Source organism: Solea solea, chromosome 17, assembly GCF_958295425.1.
Source record: "Solea solea chromosome 17, fSolSol10.1, whole genome shotgun sequence".
Classification (NCBI taxonomy): domain Eukaryota; kingdom Metazoa; phylum Chordata; class Actinopteri; order Pleuronectiformes; family Soleidae; genus Solea; species Solea solea.
This window is the reverse complement of record NC_081150.1, coordinates 7,230,490-7,258,436: the sequence shown is the minus strand read 5'-3', so window position 1 is coordinate 7,258,436 and position 27,947 is coordinate 7,230,490. Positions and strand designations below refer to the sequence as shown.

The 27,947-nt window shown below is 41.8% G+C and overlaps 1 protein-coding gene across 2 annotated transcripts; it reads right to left on the bottom strand.

Annotated features, from left to right (window-relative positions):
- Positions 1 to 296: 296 nt before the first annotated feature.
- LOC131443882 (bromo adjacent homology domain-containing 1 protein) lies at positions 297 to 25,971 on the bottom strand. 2 transcript variants are annotated; one of them, XM_058613940.1, is made up of 7 exons: positions 25,303 to 25,971; positions 7,105 to 8,889; positions 4,775 to 5,127; positions 3,540 to 3,699; positions 3,330 to 3,409; positions 1,442 to 1,533; positions 297 to 590 (listed from the first exon to the last, which is right to left on the bottom strand). In XM_058613940.1, the coding sequence occupies exons 2-7, from the start codon at positions 8,867 to 8,869 to the stop codon at positions 401 to 403; spliced, it is 2,640 nt and encodes an 879-aa protein (XP_058469923.1). In that variant the 5' UTR covers positions 8,870 to 8,889; positions 25,303 to 25,971; the 3' UTR covers positions 297 to 400. The 2 variants fall into 2 exon arrangements, with proteins under 2 accessions (XP_058469923.1, XP_058469922.1); XM_058613939.1 differs by lacking the exon at positions 25,303 to 25,971 and adding an exon at positions 14,156 to 14,557.
- Between the last annotated feature and the right edge of the window lie 1,976 nt (positions 25,972 to 27,947).

The following is a 27,947-nucleotide window of genomic DNA, read 5'->3' as shown; positions in this document are numbered from 1 at the left end:
GCCAAGTTCAGACTGGTGTTCAGCATTCCATGCAGGCAAAGAGGAAAGGGGGGCACAACTTTTTATGTAACCTCAGAGCGCCGTGGAAGCCAAACAATCCAAGCCTCATGAATGGAAAGTCTCTTCCTCACTTGTTCCACACCAGGAAATACTGAAATAACTTCTTCTTCTGCAGTCGACTAAAGGGATGTGTGCTTCATGATGTGTCACAAACACTTTTTGCGTCACCTTCCCCCCCCTCACCAAATCAGGCCCCTCCCCCCTCCCCTCTGATCATGAGGTCCACAGCAGAAAAGACAGGTGAGCTCACTTCTTCAGTCCCCCCCACCCCCACCCCCTCTGTGCAGGACGGGGAGTTTTGTGATGATTAATTCAAAAGATGCTGCAAACGCTCTACCCTCTACTGCAGGTTCTTCAGTATGCGTCCGTAGCGGAAGTCATAGACGTGCCGGCAGAGATAAACCAGCTCGGGGTCGACGTCTGTGGGCACACAGCGGTGGGAAGGGGGAGCGAATTCGGGGCGACAGGGCACCATGCTGGCACTGCCAGATGGAGCGCCTTCGGCACGCCGCTTCACCAAGGCACAAAATCTAAGGGGAGGAAAAATAAATAAATAAATCAACAAGTGAGGCTTTCAGCGTCAACTTTCTGCTGTGAAATCAAGTGCTAATCTAATATATCTTTATGCCTCTTTAGTCAAAGTGTGGTTCCATTAGTCAGATTTTATGCACATTTTCACTCTCCAATCACATTAAAGGTTTTTACGCCTTAGTGAGGTGGAAACGTTGGCACATCAATGAGAGGGAAAAGTAATTGAGAGCAACCGAAACAGATTCAGTGAATAAAGGAGGACTTTTAGAAATCATGCGACTGAAAAGTCCATCCCACATTGGCATTTCACTGTAGGGGGAAATGAATGGAAACAGCATATACAGGTGGGCGAGAGGAGGTACATGAGGACTGATGGGGAAAATACGACTTCCTCCGGTTAGTGTAAGAAGCTAATATTAATATCATAATAAATTCAAGCAGCAGTAAAATGCAGAGCTACTGGTGTTCTTTAGTCATGTCATTAAGTTGCACCAACTCGTGTTTTTACCGGTGAACTAACTTCCAAAGGTGGCTTTGCAGCAGTGGATGTAAACAACTTAACTTTTATTTATTTTTCGGAACCAAATCTTTTTGTTTTTGTTCAAATGTGGGATTCATTTTGATGGAAAATGATGTTTTGAAAAAGGTACAAGCAACCTGAGCAACACATTTACAATTGATTTGTTGGCAATTGTTCAAATTCATTAACAGTTACAGTGTCACCACTGGGTGATAAGAAAGTCAGAAAAACAGACGTCTGCATATCTCCAGAGCTGACGTGTTAATTGAAGAGCAAGTGTGTGTGTGTGTGTGTGTGTGTGTGTGTGTGTGTGTGTGTGTGTATACCTACCTACAGTACTGGGCTAGTGGGAGAACGTAGCATCTGTCTTCTATGCAGGCTACACTATTTTCATCCTGATGCCGAGAGGCGAAAATCTCATTCTGAAACAAACAGTGGGTGGACAGTGTCACATCAACACAAGTGTTTCCTATTGTGCAGGCTGAAGGCTGAAGAAGTGGCGATGCCTCACGACTGCGAGCACAGAGGCAAGTCGGTGTGTTCACGCAGAAAAGGACCTGTGTCTGTGTGCTTCTGCCCTCTTTGCCCTGACACACGTAAGCCAACAACATGTGCTGTTAACACTCGAAAAACTCGAAGAGACGAGACGTTTTAAGTCAGCGTGTACACTTTCTCACAGCTTTTCTCCTCTTACTCGGTCTGACTGAGGTGGCACATGTATCGTCGTCTGGTGTTGTGGTTATCAACAGTTTCAGGTCTGCTGTGGAAAAGATAATGATGTCTCCAGCAGCAGGCAGGGGCTAATTATTTTCTTTCCAACACCTAACACATTCCCTTCTTATTCACATTAATCATTATGTCTTACTTATAACTTATGAGGAACAAATCAATAGGTAATGTAACATTATACATAATGAAAATGAATGACACTCAGTGAAAAACATTATTATAACCAAAATTGTCAAAGCACAAATTGGCATTTGTTTTTACACAGGTTACTATTCATCGAACAGTATGTCATTTCTTTCAGTGAAAACAATAATAAAAGACCCAGTCTGATGACATTGGGAAGCAGCATGGGATCATGGGAATTGTGACAAATACAACAAAATAAGAAACACAAACACACCAGTAGTTAGTAAAAAAAAAACGACCAAAATTAAATGAAACTCCTTCTATTACAACTTGGCATGCATACTTCTCATGACTGTAACCCCTGGACCATTTGTGATGTCTAGAAAATGCACAGCACCCCCCGCGTGACCCTCATGTGGAGGATAAAGCGGTAGAAGACGGACGGATGGATACCGGAATACAGAGAAACAGAGCTTTACGCTGATATACTTGTCATTGCGCTGAGGGCTCCCCGCGGAACGATTGCCCAATCACAGAAGATTCACCAGCGTGACATCAGCGTCTCAGTACAGTAATTCCTAAACCATTGAATAACTGCCAGATATCGAAAGTGAAAGTCATCTTGGAAATTTAACATTTTTTTGAATCAAAATAAGAGGTACATTAGTCAACAAAACCTACAGTCTCAAAGCCAGAGAAAAGGATTTCTCTTTGAAGCAGTTAAAATACCTTTAATATAATGAAACAGCTGTGTTCAACCTTTACTAACAGCTTTTAACCATTTTCTCTGACTTTGGTTCTGCATGCATCAAACTCAAAAGGCACCTCTAACAACCTGAGGACTGTACAGTATCTGTATATACTTCGTATATACGTATATATCTTAGCTTTAAAGCCAATCCTTTCTGCACGAGATCTACAGAGACACGGAGCGTTGAATATTAAACGATATATCAGCGCTGTGTGAGACAAGTCATCACATAAATACAAGCAAAATACATGAATAGAGCAATGAAACTGTACAATAACTCAGTGTGCAGTCGAGATTCATGATTATGAATCGCTGTTCACATTTTTTTTCCCAGGGTTTATTGGAAAACAAGCACATTTGTTCTATTTATTCCTCTTGCCTCCCTTGATGATTTTGACGTGATTATCTCTGTCAGATCACAGCAACGGTCACATAACTGCTCGTCCTCTGACCAACACACACTTCAGTATGAAAAGTCAAGATTATGAAACAAAAGAGTCACTGTGGAAGTAGCACTCTTGTCTGACAAGTCTGACACACACACACACACACACACTGTAATATAACCACTGTGCAAATGTAAGTCTTTACTCTGAATCATTGAAGCCTCACCTCACAGTGTGCGCTGGGATCTCGTCCTCCCTGGGTGTGCTCAGGTCGGTAGTACCAGAAAAGACTCATCATCAGCTCTCCTGAGGCAGCAAATTGAGACACACACACACAGGGGTAAACAAGCTTGGCCATAAGCTTTATCCACCCACCCATCCATGCACACAGAACGCTGTATCTTTAACAATCTTCCCCCCGCCTCGTGTCCTTTACCCGTTTTGGGGTCCTCCCACAGCGATGATATCTTGGCAACGTATGGGAGCGACTTCTTCCTGGGGCCCGATCGTAGCAGCACAGTGTCTCTCACACGTATCACTTCACCGTCCCTCTCCACTCCTTCATAACACTGACGCAGGGCTGTCTCATCTTCTCCCTGAGACAGGCAGACAGACAGACAGGTGTGCACACACGGACAGATTATCATTACAAAGACAACTCCAATTTCCATCTCGTCGTTAAATGGTAAGTTGGTCCAGAGTTGTGGTGTTGATAGAACATAAAAATGTTACAATGACACACTGGACACTGGATTATTATTTACTAAAGAGAAATAGCATCACATTCTGTGTTGTCGGAGTCACCTTTTGCCTCCCAAATCTTGAATAAATAAAGTTTTTCAGAGATCAATCACAAGGCCATGTTACAGCAAGGCACGCAGTACTTAACTCAGCTTCTCTCGTCTCTCTTTTCTCTCCATCACTTACACAGACACACATCAACACAGTCAGACTTGTTAAAAAAAAATCCCTTTATCGCTGAGAGACAAGACATCAGTGTGTGTTTGAATACAGGAAGGGAGTAGCTTGATGTGATCTCATGTGGTCAAAGACGACACATCAAAGGTGCATTTCTATGCCAGTACTAGTGAACACTCATAACTGCCACTGTCACGACACGCAATCAGGTCACCGAGGTCGGTTCATTCCAAGCATTACCAACATATATAATCTCAGTTTCAGGAATGAGAGGAATGTGAGGACACAAAGTTCTTGCACTTCTATATTTGTTTCATTTGAGTCCAAGATAAAAGTTGGTGTCAAATTTATCAAAATCTTCAAACACTGTGCAAATATGCTGTGTGAGGTCACGGTGACATTCAAATTCACATCAATTCTCATCAACTGAAAGAAAACAAAAAAAAAAAAACATTTTCCAGGAGTTACTGAGTCACCATGTTTATAACGACGAGACAGACAAAATGAGGGACAACTGGTAAATTCTGTGTTCAGCACTGGCTGTCGTCTGTGCAGAGGAATAAAAAAACAAATCTGTCACCAAAAAAAAAAAAAAGCTATGTGGTCAAAACACAATTATCTTTTCCCACCGGCCTACTTTTTCTTTTTGACATGTTTCTCCAAACATGCTATAATCATGTAGATTAGGAGAGCAAAGCAGGTACAATCACACACTAGGGTGTATAATCTGGAGACTGTACACAAACAACCTACCGCGATGAAGACCTCCCTCTCTGTGGGCATTCCAACAGGCCGCCAACCGTTGGTGGCACGTCTGCGGCTGATTTTCTTTTGTTTGGTGCTGCTCAGGCTTGGCACCGGCGACGGCTGTTTCTGGGGCAGTCTTGTGCGGCCTATGGACAGGGAGCCATTGGACGTTTTGGTGCTCTGAGGACATTCTCTGGCCAGCTTCAACCTAGCCTGGGATGGGTCTGACAAGGGGGTCAGCAGGTGGGGTTTAGTCTGGGTGGAAGTGGGCGCAGTGGACAGTGGGCAGCTGGACATGGGCAGGGAGGGGGACACCAGAAGAGACGGGCTGTGGTCACCCTGAGGGGAGGCGTATCCCTCTGGAAAAGGGAAAAAGTGACATTTTTATTATATACAGAAAGCCAACATTAACTTTTCAAAAATGACATAACATAATACTGTTACAGATGATGTAACATTATATGTATTCATAAATAAATCATACATTTTTGATGATTTAAATCAAGATCCAAATGTTCTCTGAAAAATGATGCTGTACTATTGAAAAATGTTACACAAAAAAAACAAAACACCACCAAAAATGTAACGAGTTCTTTACTGACCCCTGCTGCATCTTTCCACAAAGTTTGATGCACAGCGGCGCAGTACTTGCATAATCGAGTAAAAAGACAGAGAATACAAGAGAATAAAAAAAATCCTTGGCAGACAATAAACTCAGTAGCCGTTCAACTTAAAGTCTTGCATGGTTCCTCCAAGGATGAACTAAAATAAAAAAACAACCTCTATAAACATACACATGCATGTATGTTTATGGCATCTATATCAAAAATATTACTCCTTATCAAAAAATATCTAAGTCAGAGCCTTGAGCTGTGGAAAACAAAGAAAACAAACGACAGAAATACTCGCACATGTTCAGCCACACAACTCGCTTCAGGCACAACAAAGGAACAAAGGAATCTCAAGTTCAGTCTAAAAGACGAGTGAAGCAAAATGAGCCGGAATAACGACGGACTTACCACCGAGCGGGGAAAAATACTCTACCTACTTCAAATCATATTGAAAATGCTAAATGTGCTCATTACAACATTCTCTGTTATTCCAGATTAACATGACAATGATATTTACATAAGAGAGAAACAGTTTGTGGAATGAGTCAGTAGATGATGATGATGATGATGATGATGATGTGGGCCCCCGTTCAGACCTGGTATTCACATTATACTTGATCACGTAATTCATTTACAGTTAACATAAAAGGTAGCATATTTACATCCAGACACTTTTGTTTAATAACTTGCACTTGCACACTTTATGCACTTAATTTTAATAGAAAAATAAATCCAGGCCAAAGAGCCATCAAGGCCATTAAATGCATGTAGAAGAAAATCATTTCTTGTGAGTAAACTTCTATCGTTATGGTGCTGCTCTTCCGTTTTACTCGCATTCTGTCATTAATTATGACTTCTCAACTTTAGATGTGTGCCTTTTCTGACTTTTTTTTCCTTCTTTCCCTGTGTTCAGCTGCGTGTGCCGCCGAGCAGCCGCGTCACAGAAGCAGGACGTACAGTATTTTTTAAGATGACGGCCAGTTCTGGTTCTGGCTCTGTCAGTTGGGTGTATAAACACTCATTCACCCTGCAAGTGTCTGTGATCGGGGAAAACCAGCGACCAGTGACCATGGTTACAGCTGCTGATATTAATTGCGTCAGGCTGTGGTTCCAGTTGGGATACAAAAACAGAAAAAAACACCGACAGAGGCAGGGGTTGTTCTCTCTGACCTGAACAGTGTAGTCGCTCACAGGTTAGAGGTGGAGCAGCTAATATTCCTCAGTGGTTCGGTCATCCCAGAAAGTACAAAACACAGCTATACTGATATACTCATTAATTGTTTACAACGCCTTAAATATTTGAAAATACAGCACTACAAGAATGTGACAACAGAAAAACAGTCTTTAACAATTGAAAAGTCCTCATCTCCAAAGTCCTTCTGCATTCAATAGTTAAATCAGACTCAGAGTCACAAGTCGTGGACATTAGGACTCAAAACAATGGCACTGAATAGCGTAGCGTTGTCAGCTGCAGAGGTGTCCCCAATCCATTGTAACCATTGTAATTGTATTCATACAGCCCAGGAATGTGGTTACATGCATTTTAAAACCACCTCAAAATGTGGTTTCTGTGATGGGATGGATTGGGATAGTTCACGCCTTTGCATGCCTTTGATTGGATGACTAAGGACAGATGGTAATATTAAGTCTGAACGGGGTTTACGGGGAACAAACACCATTGTTTTGTTTCAAGATAAGAGACAAAAGTCTGTATTTCCTACTTACCTGTTTTGATGCTCTGCGTACATCCAGTGCATCCTGTGCTGTAAGAACACCCCCTGCTGGTGACGGGAGGCACGGCCCTGTAGGTGTAGCCATTCATCCCACAGGCGTCACCATAGCAGGGCGAAGCCACAGAGTTGCAGTAGGCAGGGTGAGGCAGCCCCGAGGGATGGGACATCCGCGAGTCCAGCAGCTTGGAGCTAGTCATCTGGTTAGGGCACAAACTGGAGGGGGCAAAGTTCAGAGGTCGCGAGGCCAGACCCGGTGATGTGGTTCCAGTGTGTGTCGGGTGGGCGATGTGGACGTAGTAGCTTGAGAAGCAGTGGTCAGCAGTACAGAGGCAGGGATGGGGACTGAGGGTCAGGGCTGTGTGTGGATGGGAATGGGTCAGGGACGGTGAGGTTACGAGGCACTCGCGCTTCACAGGGGTCATGGCTGTGTTCAGGGGCTGATCATCTGATTCTCCATAGGGCTGCTGGCCCAGGAAGAAGGCCAAGCGGTGGCAGTACTCCACAGAACCCTCTGGAGGACAGCAGTAGTACGGGCTCAGTTCAGTCTCGAGCTGCTCCTCCTTCACTTGCTTCAGCGGGTAACCTAGCATGCTGCGTGATTGGTAGCCTGGTTTGGTCAGTCTATGGGTGCAGCTGTTGGTGTCCCACTCCACTTTGGGCTCAAAGTCTGCTTTCTTATTGCAGGCTGTACAGCCACTGTGTGGGGAGGGGCTCTTTTTCCCCTTCAGCTTCTGTGGTCGTCCCTTGGGTCGGAGTTTGACTCTAGAGTCCTGTTTAGGGGTAGAGACTGAGGCCGGAGGCTTGCAGTCTGATGTGATAGTAGCTGTGGGCGGAGCCTTTAATCTCTGTTTGCTGGTTGCAGAGGAGCTGGTTAACTTCAGCAGAGCTGCAGCGTTGAGTCCAGCCAATCGTCTGGGCGCGGGGGCATTCAGACTCTCCTGACTCATCTCCCCACGGATGACTTTGGCCTTTTTCTTGGCCATTTTTGAACTTTGGCAGAGATCATGCCTGTGAGATGTTGAGACTTTACTGGTGTGTCCTCGCGAAGCCTTCAGACCTCCATGGACACCACTTCTGACTGCGTCTGCATCTGGGGAACCTGCTCCACTTGTCGATTCTTCCTGTGTCCTGGCCTGTTTGGCTGCTGGCTGAAGGTCAGAAGCTCTTTCCAGGAGGAGACTGTTCACCGCCTCAGCATTGAGAGAGGCCAGACGACGCTTGCGTGGTTCTAAGACATGAAGAGCTTCACCATGACTTGAACTAACTGACTTTGATTTGCTTTTCGGTGAATGCTTTGCTTCTCTTCTCTCATTGTTTTTCCCCTTTTTGGTTTTAAGTTTAAGGGATGAATGGCGGTGTGAATTGTTTTCTTCATTTTCTTCAGAACTCTTCTTTTCACGAATGCTTTCCTCCAATCGTGTGAGGAGGACATGGCAGCTGAGGCCCTCCTCACCTGAACCTCCAGCTCTCCCCCTCAAGGGATACAACTTCCTGTCCAGTTTTTTGTCACGCCGTCGGTCCAGTTTTCTGTTCTGGTCACATTTTTCCTTTCTCCCTTTCTTGTGAGTGGTCTTCTTCCCCATGTCTTTCCCTTGCTTGACGACCTCACTTATCTTCTTTGTCCTGCCAAATCGCAGCGAGCGCTCAGGCCAGGCGCCGCCCATAGTGCCACCATGTGGCCAAAGAGGACAACTATCCCACCAATCAGTGCTACTGTGGCTCTGCCTGAGGGAACCCTTCTGCCTTGCGTGAGTCATCACATGCTTCTCCACGGGGCCTAGAGGTAAGAGACCAGAAAGTGGTCAAACACTGCTTGGTCCAAGTTGAATCACGTCCATACAATGCTCACAATGACAACAACCAGTCATACATTCAAGAGTTCAATTTAAACACACGCCAAGGTGTTAATTGGATCAAGTGAGAACTGGTTCATCCTACATGGATTCACATTCTAGTACACATCAGAGTATCAGGTTTATTACAGACAGAGTGGGGGCTGCTTATTTTTACTTAAAAAAAAAAAAAAAAGTCAATATGTAATTAAAGTTGTGTAAAGCTTTTTTGAAGTGAAACTTAATGAACCAAGGAAAAAAAAGACTATAAAAGACACAAACAAACAAGCCTAGATGTCAAATATTTTACCCTACAGATTACAACAGCAACTGGTGATTCAACACATAAAGACACCTAATGAAGAGTAAATTCAGCAGAACGCTTTTGTAATCAATAGCACCAGCCACTGAGCACCTGTTTCCTCTCATTACAACGTGCTTGGGTGAGTGTGTTTTATGTTGCACTGAAAAAAAAAAAAAAGACGCTCTCTGTCATTCATTCACTTTGCTCACCGCCTTATCACCTGGTGTGCACACTGCATGTAAATATCACCTTGTTAAGGCCAATTGTTCCGTCTGAGATAATAAGGCTGAAAGGATAATGTCAAAAAGGATGCACTGCACAACATCACACTCAACTGGAGTGAAATAGAGACAAATTAACAGGCGGACTAAATGTCTATTTCAACCTAGTCACATTGAATCACTTTTTATTTCATGGTATCGTATTACTTACTCATCGGCTCTACGGTGCACAGAGGGAGAGAATCGTGTGCATACTCACAACATAAATATTCCCAAAGCTCATTCAGCAATTAAACGTAAAAATCAGCAGCCATCAATTAGCCTGAGAGGTTTTTTTTTTGTAAAAAGTAACAAACAACCAAAGAATAAAAGTTAAAGCTGTGTGTTTTTATACTGAGGGTCATTAACAGTTATCGTCTGCCTAATGAGGTGGACAGAACTGTGACAGCTAAGAACTGCACAGAAGTGTGCATACAGCAGCAAAAACCACACCAAAAACAAGCGGCGATTTTTCCATAGTTTGGTGTTCATTTTAGTAAATCAAGTGGGTTTTATTTCCTGTACCAACGTGGGCTTCTCACACCTCCTAATCACATAATCTAGCTATAATCAGTTAATGAAATACCCTCTTGAAGACTATTGTCATGCATATTTACAGCATGTGCTCCCTAATCTCTTTGAGCAAGATGGTGTTTGTGAAGTTCTTACATTCTTCCTCAGTGCAGCTCATCATATAAAAACACTAAACCAACTTCTTATTATTATAACTTTTTTCTATTTATTTCCATACGCAGTTTCACTTCCACAAGTCTGCATCTCTTTAGGAGAAAATGGCAACGTGCCGCACTGAAAAGCCCGAGGCAGCTTAATCTGCAATTTGAACAAATCCAAGACCCAAGATTTTGGCCCAAATGATGACTCACTGACAGCGAAGGCCCAGCAAAAATCCTCCAACTTGTTTGCTTTTCTTTGTCTATGTCTGAAGGTTTGTGAATCAAGAATTGTGAAGACTGAAATGAGTGGGCGAGGTTGGCAATAGGATTTGGCTCCAAGTTTAAAAGAAACTACAGCAAATTTTGAAATTTCTTATTTAGGTTGATTAAATTGCATTGCAATTTTTTTCCTTCAGCAGCTTGCATATAATATAAAATTGAAATGCATCAACGTGGCTTCTTGCTTGCAAATTCAACCTTGAAACGACAACAACATAAAAAACCTAATGACTTTTTATCTCGTCTTTGCCCTGTCACAGGACTCCTAACTCTACACTGTGCTTCTCAGACGAGATCTGATCAGTTTCATGGTGTGACCTTGCCGTCAAGGATTGAAATTCAATCCCTGCATTAAACCAAAAAAAAAAAGGTGTTTTTCACACCATGCTCAACAAGCAAACTCTGTATTTAAATGTTAATTTACAGTAGTTCTCTGACATTGAACCATTATGTTCTACTCAAATCTGCCCTGGTTTAAAAGCCTCGACACTAAGCCTTTATAATGCCATGAAACCACAAAGGACTATTTTCTCGCAGGTTTTGTGGGACATCACTGAGAAGAGCAGGAGGAAGAAACGCTGAAAGAAATAACCTGTGAGATATTATCTCAGGTGGCACCACTCTGGGCAAAAGGCAATTTGGCTCTTTAGAAACTGTTCAGCCTGGTGATCCGCAGGAAGTAATTTCACATTTATAGGAAGATCAATGGCCCTGCGCTCCATCTCTAATTGGTTAGAAAGCAGATCGTCAGTTCCTCTCAAAGAATCAAACAGCAAACTCACCAGGATCATTTGAACCTATGATAAGAAAAATCAAAGAAGGGTGGAAAAAACAACAGATGGATTCAAATAATGACTCAACATGATCAGGACACGCAATTTAAATTCAGTTAGCACTTTTGTCTCGATGGAAGACTCACAAAACTGTATTCCTGTCACTTTGAGAGTATTTCACAAGCATGGATTTGTGGTAACAGGCTACAGCTTCACAGTATTAGCCTTGTGGTTCAAACTGTGGTCGAAGATGTCAAAATGTAAAATATCTAATTGCGATTTTTCTGACAAACTGCACAAAAGTATTATGGCCCCAATGGATTTGTTGTTTTATCAATACTGTAATGCAGACCATACGGGATAATTATTTCTCAATCACTTTGTAGGAACACATCCAGAGAAATATGGGCAGGCAATTTTAAAATAACAACATTTTCAGAAAAAAGCATCTACGTGGTAAAGGGTCAAGGATTTACTGAGACCTTCACATTACACTTGAACAATAGCACAACCATGGCTCTCTTAAACCTGGAGTGGAACCCTACTTAACAGTAAAACCTGTGCTTTCCCTACTATTCCATGCTGGCAAATATCTCATGCTTGAGCTTTACACACACATGTTGTACGAGTTAAACTCATTGGCAGTTTCAGTCACATCATTCCAAACCAAATGCAAATGATTACAGAATTTAACAGACATAAAAACAACAAAAGAAACAGCCAGGTGCCCTCAGACTTTTGCACAGTACTGTATTTTCGCAAGTGCAATTTGAGTTGCCACATCATTTTCTTAACTTTTGTAGAAGAAAGAATATGAACTATACTATAATGTAAGGATGAGAATTTAAAAGATAGGAAGTGTATCAAATATTTCCGTATTGTACTTTAAATCAGCATTTAATGGTCAAAAAAAATAGAACAATCAAATTGTGGTCTTTGCAATTTGCTAATTGCGTTGTTTCAAACACCATTGAGACACACTGTTCAACACTATGGTACATCACACTACCCCAAAGCTCGGAGGTCAATAAGAGAGGAAAGAATTGATCTGATAACGAGGTTTTATTTTTGTACTCTAATGTACTTTCACTGAATTTTAACAACATGGTGTAGCATTTACAAGCAGTATACCAACAACTAGCCATGTTGTGTACAGTAAGACAACATGTTAATGTTGCAGTGTTTATTTATATTTATTTGCAGTGAGTGAGTGAGTGAGTGAGTTTTTTCTTGTTAAAAACACATTCACGGGTGTTTTTCTTGTACATCATCACCTTGATATTTGGTCATTAAGTTTAGAGTAAAACTGTTGAATAAAATTAAATCAGAGGCCACTTTGTAAAAGTATTTAAAGCTAATGAAGACATGTAATTAAATGTATGCTTACTCCTATATTACAGTCTTAAACATGATAAATTCTATAGTTTAATGATAGACTTGCAAACCCATAATTAATGCTATAGCTGTATTTGACTATTATAAGTGTGTACAATGTCTATGTCCACTTTATTACAGTATATAAACAGTTGTTTATGGGCTGCTTATACATTTGAATAGTGTTGAATGTTATTTACGGTGTGCGAGTGAGCCAAGTCTTATTTCATTTTAAACAACAAAACAAAAACAGCCAGGGCCACCATTATATATCATTGACACTTAGTTTGATATTCTTCCTTCAGTGTCTCAAAATTTACTTACACTTCGCCAAATAATTCAGTATGAATAACTTTAAAAGGGTTAGGGGCTATAAGTGAATCAAGCACCAACAGCGTTTGTGCATTTAGCACTGCAATATTTTCACACCAGAATTAATACAATTCTGTTATGAGGAAAAAGACAAGTTGAAACATCTTCCCCATCCTTGTTTCCACAACACACGATCAAAAAGAAAAACGAACAACACCTAACTCAGCCGCTTTCTCTGAGCACTGGCAATTCCCACACAGTCCCTAATTAGTCAAATTTGCCTTGTGAAAATACAAAATCAAATGAGACATAAAACACACATGCTCACACCTCACACAATCAGGTCACAACGCTTCATTTTTAAGAGGGTTTTATGCGCCAGAAAGCTTCATTAAGTATCACTAATAACCTGTAATTAATACTTAATCCACTTGTTATTTTCATGTTTTTGTGCTTTCAACTTCCAGGTGCACAGAGAGGAGATAAACACCCAGCAGCAGCAGCAGCAGCAGGGTGCCTGGTATCTTTAACCATGGGGGTCAAACTCTTCCTTTACATTTTCCATGTCACAGCTGTTGACAGGCAGGTTTAACTGGAGGCAATGACATGTTGGAGGTTTATCAAGAGGAGATAAAAGACTACAAGAATTCCAAACATGAGCTCACTGAGAGGGTTTTCTTTTTTTGTTTTGGTTTTTTATGGTGTTTATCTACATCATCCGCTCACATGTGGAGGAGTAGTCGCATACATGTACACATTGGTGAATTAATAAACGGTGGCACAGAGGAATACAGTAGGATGGGATACAGTGCAGCCTGACGTAGCTTCTTGCCCATCTGAAGTAGCCAGGCTCTAAATATGGGCTGTGGAGGGAGGGGAGGAGGAGGCTACCCGAACATTTACACACACACACACACACACACATATATATCTACACACTCACACACCGAGCAAAAATAAAGGGCAGTCAACCCTCCTGATAACATTTTTATCAACAGATTCCTCGTTAACCGACACGGCGGCTGTTCAGATCCCGGTCCGGGCTGAGCTCTGGGGAGGATCTGGCACGAAGCAGCAGCAGCAGCAGCCGCTGCGAATCGTTTCTGGTGCACGAAGCGAGAAAAATGGGTTGTGCGCTCCTCTCGTGGACGGAGCAACTTCAAAAAATTCACGGCGAAATGGCAGCAATTCCCCTTTCATATACACACAATTAAAACGTCGTGGTGGTAACTTACAGCTCGCCGACACGCCGCTTCCTCCTCCTGCCAGCCGGGAGCCGTCGAACAAATCTGCGGGTGAGGGAGGGGAGGAGAGCCGGACTGGTGTGATGGCAGAGCTCCGTAACTGGGAGAGCTGGGGAGGAGTGGAGAGAGGACGGTCGGTGTGTGTGTACGTACGTGCGCGTATGTGTGTGTGTTCTTCCTGGTTGAGCTTCCACCGTTTTGTAGAAAACTTCACATCTGAACGTCGCTCGACAGCCGCGTCGTCCATTGACGACAGACAGCAGTTTATTTTATGAGACTATGACGGGAGGTGTGAAAGTAAATATTTGCAGTATTCGCGCTAACTTGGTTCCACTACGACGCTACATCATGGATGTCATTTACCCCCCCTGCTGCTCCTCCTCCTCCTGCCTCATGACGACAGACTCACCCTGTCATTTGTCGTGACCAAACCACCAGCAGTCAACCACGAGACTGTTAAAACACGTCTACATAAATTCACGTGAAGGGTGAACAAGAAGGGAGCCATTAAAAACTACATCAACAGTGTCCCATGTGACATATGGTGGTCACTGTTACGTTATCTCCCAATTTATGAACTCTAAACATTTCTGAAAACTTAATATAAGCCACAATATGAGTCCAGAGTGATTAACTCCATTGGTCTCACTCAAATATCTTTCAGAAAAAGAAGTTTCGAATCATTCCATATGGATTTTTCTGGCAATAAAATGTCTTATCCATGATTTTGAAAGTCACAACAAACACCAGGTAACTTCTCACAAATATCTACTTTAGATGACCACACAAAGCTGCTTATACACCTTCACCCATTCACTCACACTTTCATACTCATTCACACTCTGCCAGCACAGCCATCAGGAGCAGCATGGGGGGTTAAGTGTCTTGCCCATGGACACATCAGCATGTATCATCAGGAAGCAAACCCACAACCTCGCTCTACCACTGAGCTACAGCCGCCTCCAAATGTAACATATTGTGTCATCATCTTAACATGAAATGGATATATACTTAGCCTGTGTTACGTTAAAGGAAATTATACAGTGATACATAGTGTTACTGAATCATTAGCCTGGCCCATTGTAATTGACAGTCATGAAAACTCTCTGAACACAAACTGCATCATGAAGCGACACTCAGTTCACCTGAAGACACTGATCTTCATAATGCAACATCCAATCAGTCTCACTCAAGTGTGCAAACACTTGTTTGCAGTAGGGCTGAAAAATTCATCGAAATGTTATCAAAACCGCCATACGGCCTACTGCAATTTTCAAATCACAGGAGGTGCAATATTTCTTAAAGCGTAAAAAGATATGTGTCAAATGACCATTTTAGATTAAATATAGTCCTGAACTATACACACCATATTCTACAGACTGAAGAAAACAACTTTGTTTCTCACAGATCATCGGCACAAATATCCCGCAGTAATCATTTTAAATATGTTATTCAAATGTAAATGAGAATATTTAGGTAAAAATGACCATTCCCCTGATATTGCAAAGCCCTTCTTTCTTTGCGTCATACTATGCAAGAACTGGATGACATTTGTGTTGCATGTTCCACATGTAAACACACTGTAAATGCCATATCAGGACAAACCCCTGCAAACTTCACCCGCAACGAGCACAAGGAGACTTATTTCCACACTGCCTGTAGGCCTGTAACTTATTTTATCTACACGACATTAAGCTTTAAGGTTAAATTTATCTCGTAACACAACTCCTATCCTGATTGAGGTAATTTAATCTTCTTCTTTAATCTTTATTGTCCACAGATGTGGAAATTTGTCTTTGGCTTCACGGCCTAATCGAAAAACAACACATCACCTAAATCACATTTACCAATAATTTAAAAGAGATTTGAAAAGGAAAAACAGTACAGGTGATGCATGTTTTTTTTAGAATTTAACATAGCTGTTGGTATGAACGATGTTGCTATAGAAGCTCTATATTGCTGAGTATATATATCATAGACACCAATTAGTCATGACATTAAACTAAACTAAATGAACGCATTCAATTCATGATTAGACGGAGGCCATGAAGGTTTAAAAGCTGCTTTCAAACTTGTACTGAAGCGCAGAGATTCTCTAGTATGGAGATTATCTGAAGGGAGCTGTAATGTGTGAATGCAAATGTCTGCAGAAGTCACTCTGTGAGATTCTCCTGTGAGCTCACTACCTAAAATAATCCCCAGTGAATGACATAGTGAGCTGAGCTGAGAGAGGAGCAGGAGAAACTGCAGAGGATCCACAGAGAGTGAATGAGGCAATGTCACGTCTCCTGCCCGCTACCAGCCAGACACCACCACCCGCTCACCTACATCCAGAGGAGTTTCTCCTCCTCCCGCCTCACACGTCATATGTGAACGTAAAACTCCAGAGAATGTCTTAAAGTCGCATAAAACACAGAGCTCAGAGTCTCCTGACCCGGCTGGGACTGAAAACAAAATGAACCAATTATGTTACAGATCAAGTTCACGATGTCCAGATGGGAGGATGCATATGTTCCCTCAACACGCCAAACAGTTCTGAGAGACTCAAGCAAAAAGCCCTGAGCGCATTCTTGTGCTATGTTGTCTAATAACAGGAGTGCCGTCAGTAGCAGACTCCTAAGTAGCAATGTCACACTGTGAAGTTACACACTTAAGAGGAAAAATGATTGTACTTTCCAAAAATTAAACAAATGTTTGTTTGTGATGTTTTTATATCACAATGCATATGGACGTCATTAAGCATCAATGCTGTAGCTGGTGGAAGTGGAGCCGCTTCTAAATACCTTACATAGCTTTCATATAAGAGCTTTCTCTATAACACTCACATTACAGAGGTTTAATCTAAAGGCAGAGGCAGCAATGTTAGATTATGAGTTTGTATTTAGATAGATTTTTCACTTTATTTAAATATGTTCTGTACATAGAATCCCCGTGAGAACATCTCTTTATTATTATTGGATCAAATTCAAATATATTCAATTTAATCTATTCAGTAAATGTCACACTTTGTGTGAACATTTACATTATTATATGGACTCTAAGCTCACCACAAAGCTTTTAAAACCTCACATTTCGCTGGAAAGAACAGAGCACCCCATGTCTTAAACTACTGCTGCGGCTGCTCTATTAATTTTTATGCACTTTAATCTGCAAAGTCACTGGTTACTGTAAGCAGTCAAATCATGTGTTCAAGCAAAAAATAATCCTACGAGTTGGAGTGTGTTTCGGCCAAAAATTGACACACTCAATTAAGTGCAAGTATCTCACATTAGTGCAGATTGCTTGGTTACTTAGTTTGAGACACTGGACATATTGGTTCATTATAATATCACCCATTATACATGTAACTTAAAGTGACAGTAGACGGAGGATGAGTGGATCTTCAGCTGAGGAAGGACGTAGAGTGATTTCGGTGCATCCATCCATCGCCTACCACTTATTCCATCACCCAGCTCTAAGTGGGGGTTCCCCATGTGCTCACAGGCCAGCGGGGAGATATCATCTCTACACCTGGTCCTAGGTCTCCTCCCTAGGGAGATGCCCTGGTGGCATCCTCACCAGGTGCCTCAACCACCTCAACTAGCAGCTCCCAGATCAATCTCAATCTCAAAGAGAGAGCCCAGCCACTCTCCCGGGAAAAACCCATTTCGGCCGTTTGTACCCGCAATCACATTCTTTTGGTCATGACCACAGATGAATGTAGGAACGACCAGTAGATCCCAGAGCTTTTGCCTTTTGGCTCAGCTTCCTTTTCAATCAAACCTTTTTATGATGGTGCAGCAACCAGTGTTCAGACGTAAAGCAGAGAAAGGAAAAGGCAGCTGCATGGCTTATTAAATTATCTGCACACTACTAATAGATGCCTCCCATAGGACAAGAAAAAGTGCTGGGTGTTGCCAACGCTATACGGCCACACAATAACATCCAAACTACTGACCGCTTCCTCTCAGATGAAGACAACGTATAAGCATGTAATGCCTGACTTCATCTCAGATCCCATCTTCTGATGGTGTTTGGCACTAATCTGGTACACTAGTAAACACATGAGAGAATCACTTATTTGCATATCAAATTCACCAACTACTGACACATGATTAAATCTTTCAGTTTCAGTTGCAAAAATGACAAGTTTTTCCTGAACTCTCTGCCTCTCTAGCACACGAGAAGTGCAGTGAGCAGAAGAGAGGGACGGAATAATCCCAGTTATCACACAAATTATAGGTTTATGTCTTTTAATTGCATTTGGCCCTTGCAGAGCAGCGACGGGAGCTCCTTCTCCTTTCATTTGGGATCCAGACAAGCTTGAAAGGCAGAGGTTATGTAATCTGAAAGAATCTGAACCTGCCTCCAGTAACGGAAGACACTTTCCTACACCAGAGCAAACGTCAGACTAACAAGAAATAGTGATGGAAGGGAGAGGAGCAGACACAGTGCAGGAATTATAAGCCCTTACTTACTGGAGCAGTTGAATACACACTTATTACATCAATTCAAACTCTCAAAAACGTCTTTTTGTGACGAAAGCAATTCGAGTGATTGTCATATTGTGCAATGTCAAATAATCAATAGTGCTTACTCTTTCAGGGGAAGTTAATCTAATCAGTTCTATTGTTACATAAAAAAGGTAAATCACATGTACTTTCTTCTTAAAATACACAACCCAAGTAGTAGCCTTTTATTCCAAGTGACACTCGGACTACAGAATATTGTTGTGTACACTTGTAAAGTGTGAACTTAATGAGCAAGAAGGCTGTGGCCAGCTGCGGATTCATGGGGATTGCAATATTTTTTATTAGCCACTAGTTTATACAGCATGGAGATGTGAACACAGCTGTATATCCTTATATCACCAGCATGTTCTGTATATTCATATTCCTGGCAACCACAGGAATTGTGTTTCCAATGCCTCCATTCTTTTGCAACGCAGAAAGTTGTGGTATAAAAAAAAGGAGACGATGTGGAGGGAGGAAAGTGTTTAACTTACCCTGAAAGCAAACCAAATAAACTTAAGTTACCTAGACATCACAATACTCCAATCACACCAACACTGAGTGAAATGTTTAAATCCAATATTTCCTTGACTGACCTCAGGAAGCCTGTAGTTGCCATTTTGATCACACTCTAAGAAATGTAGTGTGCGTACATACAAGACTGTGATCATTGGTATTTGGATTGGAATGATGCGAGTGAAAGTCGGAAGGAATCCCAATCACACAGAATCATCACTGTTCTGAGGGGAGAAGGAAAAAAAAAACACAACATGTTTCTCCAAAAGGCCCCATTTTATGTCCACGGCGATGTTTTGTGGGAAATATCACTTCAAGTGACGAGTGCAGAAAATTACAAACATAAACAGAGACAAATTGGGCTTCACAGCCAGCAGCTGTTACAGCTGTACGTTCAATCACCAGCCACGGCATATGTCAGTGTTCTGAAGAAACAACAACAACAAAACCTGCTCACATCAAAACATGTAACATTTATAAAAAAAAAGGACTCGTGCAAAGACAGCCACTATGAAACACGGATGATTTAGTTTAGAGTTAAAAAAGGAAAAGCAGGATTATTAATCCACTTATTCAACGTATATTGTAGACACTGCAAATATTGACAGTCTCCTCGTAGACGGAAGAGAGTCAACGTCCTTTGACTTGTTATATATTGTAAGAGGAGTGAGCGGGTGAATATTTAAGGAAAGCAGAGTGTCCCACTTCTCATTGCCATGTTGAAATAACAGCGCACATAAGGCCATCCGAGCGACTGTGGACCCCGAGCATGGTGCGGCATTAAAAATTAATTCAATAATCAGAGCAGAGCCTCTACAGTTAAAGGGCTGCCACGGGTTAATGAGGAAATTAAACACACAGCCCCGTTAAAGGACGATGTCACACATATTGAGATTTCATGTTATTCACAAGGTCGGGCCGCAAAACCAACGAGGCGCCGTCAAGTGTGCGAAATAAAAAGGCATTAATGCGCTAAGAGCGGAGCAGATGGGACTCATTTCAGACCGTTGAGATCACACTTGATGTGTACGTACAAGGTTTCTCCAGGACAATGACAGAGGATGAATGCAAACAAGCCGCTTTCAAATTGAAACCAAGCAACCGTGACTTTAATCTCACTCATCATCGGAAGCAGCTCCTGTAGGGAGCTGATCAAATGACATCCGATGTAAACACACACACACACGGGTGCAGAAGAAAAATATCCGAATCACTTAAAAAGAGTCGCCAAACAAGAACCGCTAGGGACAAGTAAAGTTGCCTGTCATAAAGACACAGAAGCAGCAAGAACAAGCACTAAGGACACAGGTACTTTTGCTCAAAGCTGGTGTTGTGTCGTGTCATGTAAGCAGCCCTGCGTGAAAAACAAGACAGATACCAAGCAAACGCTATTCTCTAGGATTGTAGTCCATAAAAACTCTGTCCCCATGGCCAACAACACAACACAGTCAGTGAATCGATATTCATTTTACAAATAATAACACTGTGCAATCTGTTTAAATATCACAATCATGACAGGTTTAAGCAAAAAAAAGTTGTCTATTCCAGCTGTGAATTATTATTATTATTCAATTTATAAACCTGGAAGATTACAAACCACCAGATACCACCAGCTTTTTCAAAGACTTCAATTATGGGTAAGTTCAAATGGATCTGAGCAACAACGTGCATCATTGATACGACTGAAAAGACACGACGACCAATGAGGGCGGGTGTGGCAGCAGAAATAAATGTTCCCAACTGTGCCGTTTCTGATGAATATTAAAGAAATTAAAATATGGCGTGTTTGTTTGCCACAGGACATTTTGACCCGGTCACAGCAGGAAAAGGGTCCAGGTGTTTCTGATAACACACAGCCTCACTGACTATCATCATCATTATTATTATTTACACCTGTGATTCTCCTCTTGTGACCTGTCTAAACAAAAACAAACAAAAGTGTGGAGCTGAAACAATTAATCGGTTAATCGATTACTAAATTAATCGACAACCAACATTTCCGATTGTTTAAGCTTCTTAAATCTGAGTATTTTCTTCATTTCTTTCCTCTGGATAACAAAGAAATCATTTTCAAAAGTCAATCATTTTGGTTTATGGAGAACACAAGACATTTAAGAACATCATCATTTCCAGGTTTGACGAACACCGATCAACATTTTTTAAGGTTTTTGGACAGATTAATGGATTATGAAAATAATCGTTTGTTGCAGCTCTACAAAAGTGCATGAACAAGTATAGAAAAAAATGGCAAACAAATATGCAAAAGCATGTGAATCCTTTCACAGTCTTACATGGCCATCTTCCTTCAGCGTTTAGACCGGCACGTTGGCTGTAATCCACTGCCAGCTCACAGCCGATTGCCTTTGCAGTAATGACTCACTTATCAGGCCGTCTTGGCTACTTAATGACGAGGTCTAGGTGTGAGTCATTAAATCATGTCAACATTAGGTTTTCGTGGCATTTATGCTGGTAACGAGCGAGAAAACATGGGTAGAACGAGTATTGTGTGGTGAAAGCCTGCTCAAGATTAATGTTCAACTGCAATAAACTAGTGGGTCAAAGAGTGGCCAGGCAGCTTTTTCATTTATACTGCAGGATAAACTCATGGCAGCTCTGAAAAATGACATTTGGCAGGAAGAAAAAAAAAGAAATATAAAAGTTTATTTATGGCTGTGTGAACAATTGAGAACCTGAGTTGTTGGAGTATATTAATAAAACCTATGGGGAAAAAAGGCCTAAATCAGTGATATTTTCAGGAACGTCTCCTTTACCTGAGTCACTGACGTCTACACAAGTTCCTCTGTCCTTTTTGTTGTTTATTTCACCCACTGAACATCCGTGGTCGAAGGTGACCAAGTCATTTTTCTACTGTACTGCAAGTACATTCTTCTTCTTCTTCTAATAATCATTTCTAGCTGGCTGGACACTGAGAAGTGCGATCCACAGTTCAAAGTTCTCCTCAGTCTTATTTTACCACAGCTTTTTAATTTAGGAATCAACATTGAACAATTGTGAGTTTATAAAACACACTTGTCTCGTCTCACCTCAAAACTTCTCTCATGGTCTCATTTTAATAACTGTCTAAGGTGCAAGAAGATTCTACTACGCCGTAATTCACATTAAAGAATTAAGTCAGTCCAAAATTTAGAAACCCCGAGTAGTAGAACTTTGTTTTTTCACACCTCAATTAGTCATCTTGTAGCCAAGACCTAACCCTCTGGTTAATAACCACAACTTAAAAGTATCTCAACCAGCAAGCACAAGAAAAAGCTGTTAGCACTGATGTGTCATAATAATGTCTTACATAATCAGCTACCGTACCCACCAGTGCTTTTGCCTTTGATTTGGATTATTTTGTTACACATTAATACCACTATACTCTTTCTTGCATAGATGTTTGAATGCTATGTGGGTTCAGGATCCGAACAATTCATCCACTATTGTTGATTAAATATTTCCTTGTTGGCCTGTATATTATTTTAATCAATGCACTGAGTTCAAAACAAAGGTTTTGGGGGCTCTGAATTAAGCAATTATTCTGTTTTTCTACCGTGCAGTCATATCAAAGATCTGCACATACAGCTCACTCACTATTATCTCTCTCAAACACACACACACTCACACTCTCACACACACACACACACACACACACACACACACACACACACACAGGAATTCCTTGTGCCATTTAGCAGGCTACTGTGGATAAAGCACTGAAATATTTACACCAACTGATTTCATGTAAAACCCTTTAATGCCATTCTCTGGTTAAAGAAAAAATGAAGTGAAGAAGAGAAAAATATGTCGTTTCACAATGTATTGCCCTTCTTAACCACTTTCCTCTCAGTCTGTCCTCATCAGTGAATGTATAGTGCATGTGGTGATGATCATTCGCTGATCCCCCCCCCGGCCTCAGGCCTGTGGAGATGCATCCATGATGTCACGATGTGAGCTCATTGCCTTGTGACCTCATTGATTCCGTCACTGATAAGGACTGATTTCTCTTGCTTTTGTGAATCCTTGTGCATTTACCTGAGCAGCCATTAGCCTAAAGCCTCTGTCTCTTTCACAGGTCACAGAAGCCGGACCTTTACAGGCCCAATATGAATCAAACACAAATTACAGCCCCGAGAAATGCCACAGGCATTCAGGGCCATGAGGTCTGTATATACCTCAACACACACACACACACACACATACACAGGTTTGCCCAGCTATTCTTCTTAATACACTACATTGGTGCACATTCAACTGGGCAGCCTAAACAAACCCTAACCATGTCATAACCAGTTCATTCCTAACCCTAACCTCAGCCTAAACATAATTCACAACTCACCTTAACCAGAGCCACATAATTAAGGTTCTGCTTCTGCAGGACAAGGATTTGGTCTCCATGAAGCTCCCTACAGTTGTGAGGACAGCCAGATTTAGTCAACCCTTCCTTCCTTAACTCTAATTCTAACCCTAACTCTGACAACCAAGTCTTGACCCTCAAAAATCCCATTGAGGTCGACCTATATGGGTTTTTCTGTGGCTGATGCTGATCTTAAGAAATCATCCAATAAATAATAGATTAAGCTGTGTGTTGTTTGTTTGTTTGTTTTCTTTTCTTTTGTTTTTTGGTGAAACAATAAACAGTGATGAGACACAAAACTGCCTAAATTCAATCATTTGTGTTCTGTGTTTTGTGTCTGCACAAGTTTAAGGAAAGATATTGTATAAACTAAAGTACATGTACAAGTACACTAAAGCTTTAGTCCACAAAAACTGAGTAATAATTGGTTGATTACTCATTATCTGCCATTCAAAGAATTAGCCCGATCTATCTGTAGCAGTGACAGGCACAAACATTTCAGGCAGCAGGGGCTCAAGTGAAAATTCATTGAAAAAAATAACATTACTGTGCAAAATCCTGTACTAACTTACCTATCTTCAATAACCCATGCAGATATTTAATAGGTGTACTCAACAATTTTCTGCTAAATTACTATGCAACAATGCACAACAGCAATCACAACGTAATTTTGACCATTACATCCTTTTGTCTTTTAAATGGAGCCCTTACTGGGACAGAGGTAAAAAGGAGCAGGTGCTTGAGCCCCACATTAGTTATATCTGTTAGTTAACTATCTGTGCACATACAACCTAAACGTCATATGCGCACACAAACACACTTCTCTCTAATCACGAGCATTGACACTTTATAAAATATGGACGTAGTCTTCCCGTTGCCTACCTGAAGCCAACCCAGATTTAACAATATATTGAATAGCAACCATGAAAAAAGATCGAAGTCTACGGAAAATGAACATCATCGTACCTTTTCACTACATCATCATTAAACCTGTTCCTCAGGAGTTAACGGTCTCAAACACGACTTCCAGGTCTTCCTCTATAGCACATGATATTGATTTTATAAATGATGTTCCCATTTAGAGGAAAGCAGACGCTGGAGTGGACGCCAGTGTGATTGACAGCTGGTATTTTCCAATATAGGAATCTGCTTATGGATGATGTCTTTGAACTTATATTGACTAAACTTCAACTTGATGTCCTCTCGTTTGTGAGGACATTCTCTCGTCCCTTACCCCTGAACTTGACCTCATCTCAAACACAGGACTAAAATGAACCCTGGACTCAAGACCATCTCTTCACCCTAAAATGTCCTCTGAACTTGTGAGAACCTGCCAAATGGTCCTCACAGTGGTGGGTTTGGTGTCACACACAACATGTAGGTGAACACAAAAGCACAGCCATTCAGCCAAATGAGCTAACCACAATATTAGTGAACTCAGTGGACACAGTGTCACTGTCATTGACCTTGTTCTGTGGTGGCTGCTGGTGGCTGCTGGTGGTGATGGGGGGGGGGAGAGGGCAGTTGTGGTCTATGATAACACTCAGTAGGGCCACTAGGACACAGTACCACTCCCTGGGAATCTCCTTCATCACCACAGCTGCCCCTGCAACGTCCCCCACTCATGACTTTAGAGCAGAAACACGGGAGAGAGCATGGCCACGCAGCCCGAACCAAACAAGCAGAAAGCTCAATGAGAGAAGGAGGAGGAAGGAGGAGAATATCATGTACGTGGAGCAGCAGCAGAAGCAGAAGCAGCAGCAGCAGCAGCTACTTACCGTGGCGTGTCTCTCTCTGCCACTACACCTCACCTAGGCTTTTCAACGGCGTGGCGGAGCCACTCGTGTCGGGGCACCTTGTTTTCCCAAACGGCTGAAGGTGGAGGCAAGTCCGGCTGGAGTACACAAACACGAATGTCACCCGAGGTTTCGCCACTCCACTCCGCTCCGCTCGAGCTTAAAAAAAAAAAAAAAAAAAAAGCCTACCGACGGAGACGGAGCAAACAACTCCCGCAAGAAGAAGAAGAGGCAACACTCCTCCTCCCCGACACGAGCAGTGTTTGTATCTTGAATATGTCCTTCTAGTTCATCCGCAAACCCGGAGTGTCGCTCACACGCGTCGCTTCTATCCGTCACTTGGCATTAACACAGAGGCAGCTTTCAGTTTGCGCACCAGTCAGTCTGTGTGTGTGTGTGTGTGTGTGTGTTGCTACTGAACAACAACTAGCAGCAACAACAGGACTGACAGACGGCAGGGCCTGGCCCCCTCCTGCGCTTCAAAGTCCACGAAACCCCCAGCAGCAACAACACAAACACAAAGTCTCCGCGCGCGGTCCTCGGAATAAAAGTAACAAACGTGTTTTACATAACGAGCACATCCTCATCCTACTTCTGCGCTGGGGCATGTGATGGCAACATGGTGAGCCTTTTAAAGGCGTATCCACGCGTAACTGCCTCATTGGATCCACCCCGTTAACTTTGTCAGAGGAGAGATGCGCTGTTAGTGGCGTTATTAGCTGGACGTGGTGATGACTGTCCGTGTGTGTGAGGTGCAGGCCACGGAAAACTCGAGAAGAGCTGTGAGTCAAAGTCTCAATAAAAGTCTCAACTTTAGATCTATTGTAATTTATTACTGCTATTGCAAAGAGGCCAGAAAGGGAAAATGAAGAGGCCAGAAAGCTTCTAACAAGACATCTGCAGGTCTTCTCCATTCTATACTGAGAAAGTGGCAGAAGCAGACAGGTGTTTTTTCTTTTGTTTTTTGAAGAGTGTTTCTTAAATCTTAAAGTTTGACACAATTCAATTAATTTTCTATCTTGTGACTAGAGGGTTGCCGGTCCGAAATGCCACAGGTCAAAAAAAAAAAAAGGGCTGGGGTACACCTGAGCAAGGTACCCAACCCCGGGCGCTGCTTCTAATTCTAGGAAGGTTTCTAGTAGAGGATGGGTTAAATGTTTAATGCAGAGAAGGAATTTCCTCTGCAGGACTGATAAAGGACTCATTTTACAAATCACAACAGAGAAGAGAAACCCAACAATTCACACAATGAGCAAACACTACCTAAAACTCCCTTTTAACAGGAAGAAATCTCTGACAGAACCAGACTCAAAGATGTGCGGCCATCTGCCTCGACCGGTTGGGGTGAAAGGATGAAATGGGGGACAGAGGAGAGATAGAAGAGCGGGACCAGGATCAGATATAAACAGTTGTATCAGGTTATAAGTTTAGACAGCTCTGAGTCAGTTATGACATGTTTATAGTATTTCAATGTCTTTTAAACAAGCAGACAAACATCCATTCACCCAGTTCTCGGACTGTGAGAGGAAGCTGGAGTACAAAGATCCAAACACACACGGCAGAACACGCAAACTCCACGGGTGATACAGGTTGTAAAGTGTATGTTTCAGTTTCTGTTTGTTGGTCTAACCAGGATTCAAACAGCTGACCTTGCATGAGTTCCTGACAAACATAATCAACAATGACTTTACTGAGCATGTCGCTGAAGTGGCCACCATGAACAAACACTTTCTCTCAGTCATAACATGGCGGCCAGCAGGTTTGAGCCACTTAACCAAAGGCTCACCTAATAAAAAGTAGGCCTGTTTAAGTCTGCAATATCTCAAGAATATGTTCGCCACATGTTCTTGCTGTTAGACAGTCTTTTCTGGATGGAAAGTGAAGTTTGTAAAACACCCACTCGCTCTCTCTCCTTACTCTCCACTCTCTCACAAGTCCATAGAAAAAAGAGAAATCCGCAATCATACATAACAGCACATTATTTTTTAATTCACTGCTGCTTCCATCAGTGAGCTCAACTGTGTTATTTTGGGACTTTGAAATCCTTCCTTTGGATTTACCTATGTGACTCATCATAGGAAGCAGCAGCAGAAAGACAAGTCACTCCTTTGTTATCATTTATTTTGTTAGTGGTTAACGTCCGTCTGTCCCAGCTGGTGGCCATGTTACCAGTGAGAGGAAGTGTCCAAGTCATTGTCTATAAAGAGTCAGTACCTGATACAAACACACCTTCAAAAAACAGAACTATCTTTAAAGTAGGCCAATTCTTATTTATAAGTTATAACATGTGAATGGGGTAATTAATTAACTGACCTACAAAGGTTCTGTGTCCATTACCTGAGGATGATGTTATATTAATTTCAACTGTATATCATGACATTCATTGCCTTTTTTTAAAAGAATGTTTATGTGCAGCATAAAAATGTAGTTTCCACTCGGCAGATTACTGTTTAATGCCCATGATAGTTCTTAAGGAGGTGAGAGGTCTAAAACAACAAATGTGAGTTAGAATGTGTTTCCTCCTACAACTAGTCTTGTCACATTTTCATGTAGGTGTTGTACATTTTTCTGTATAATCACACATTACTGCTTAAGCGAGAATGGACATGGACTCTGAGTTTTTAAAC

What these genes read in the sequence shown, in the direction of transcription:
- LOC131443882 (XM_058613939.1), bottom strand. Translation starts at nt 14,411, where the DNA reads ATGGACGACGCGGCTGTCGAGCGACGTTCAGATGTGAAGTTTTCTACA. An exon ending in AAGCGGCGTGTCGGCGAGCT is followed by an intron (nt 8,890 to 14,155) that starts GTAAGTTACCAC and finishes TCTTACCTCTAG; the next exon opens with GCCCCGTGGAGAAGCATGTG. An exon ending in AGAGGGAGGTCTTCATCGCG is followed by an intron (nt 3,700 to 4,774) that starts GTAGGTTGTTTG and finishes TGCCTGTCTCAG; the next exon opens with GGAGAAGATGAGACAGCCCT.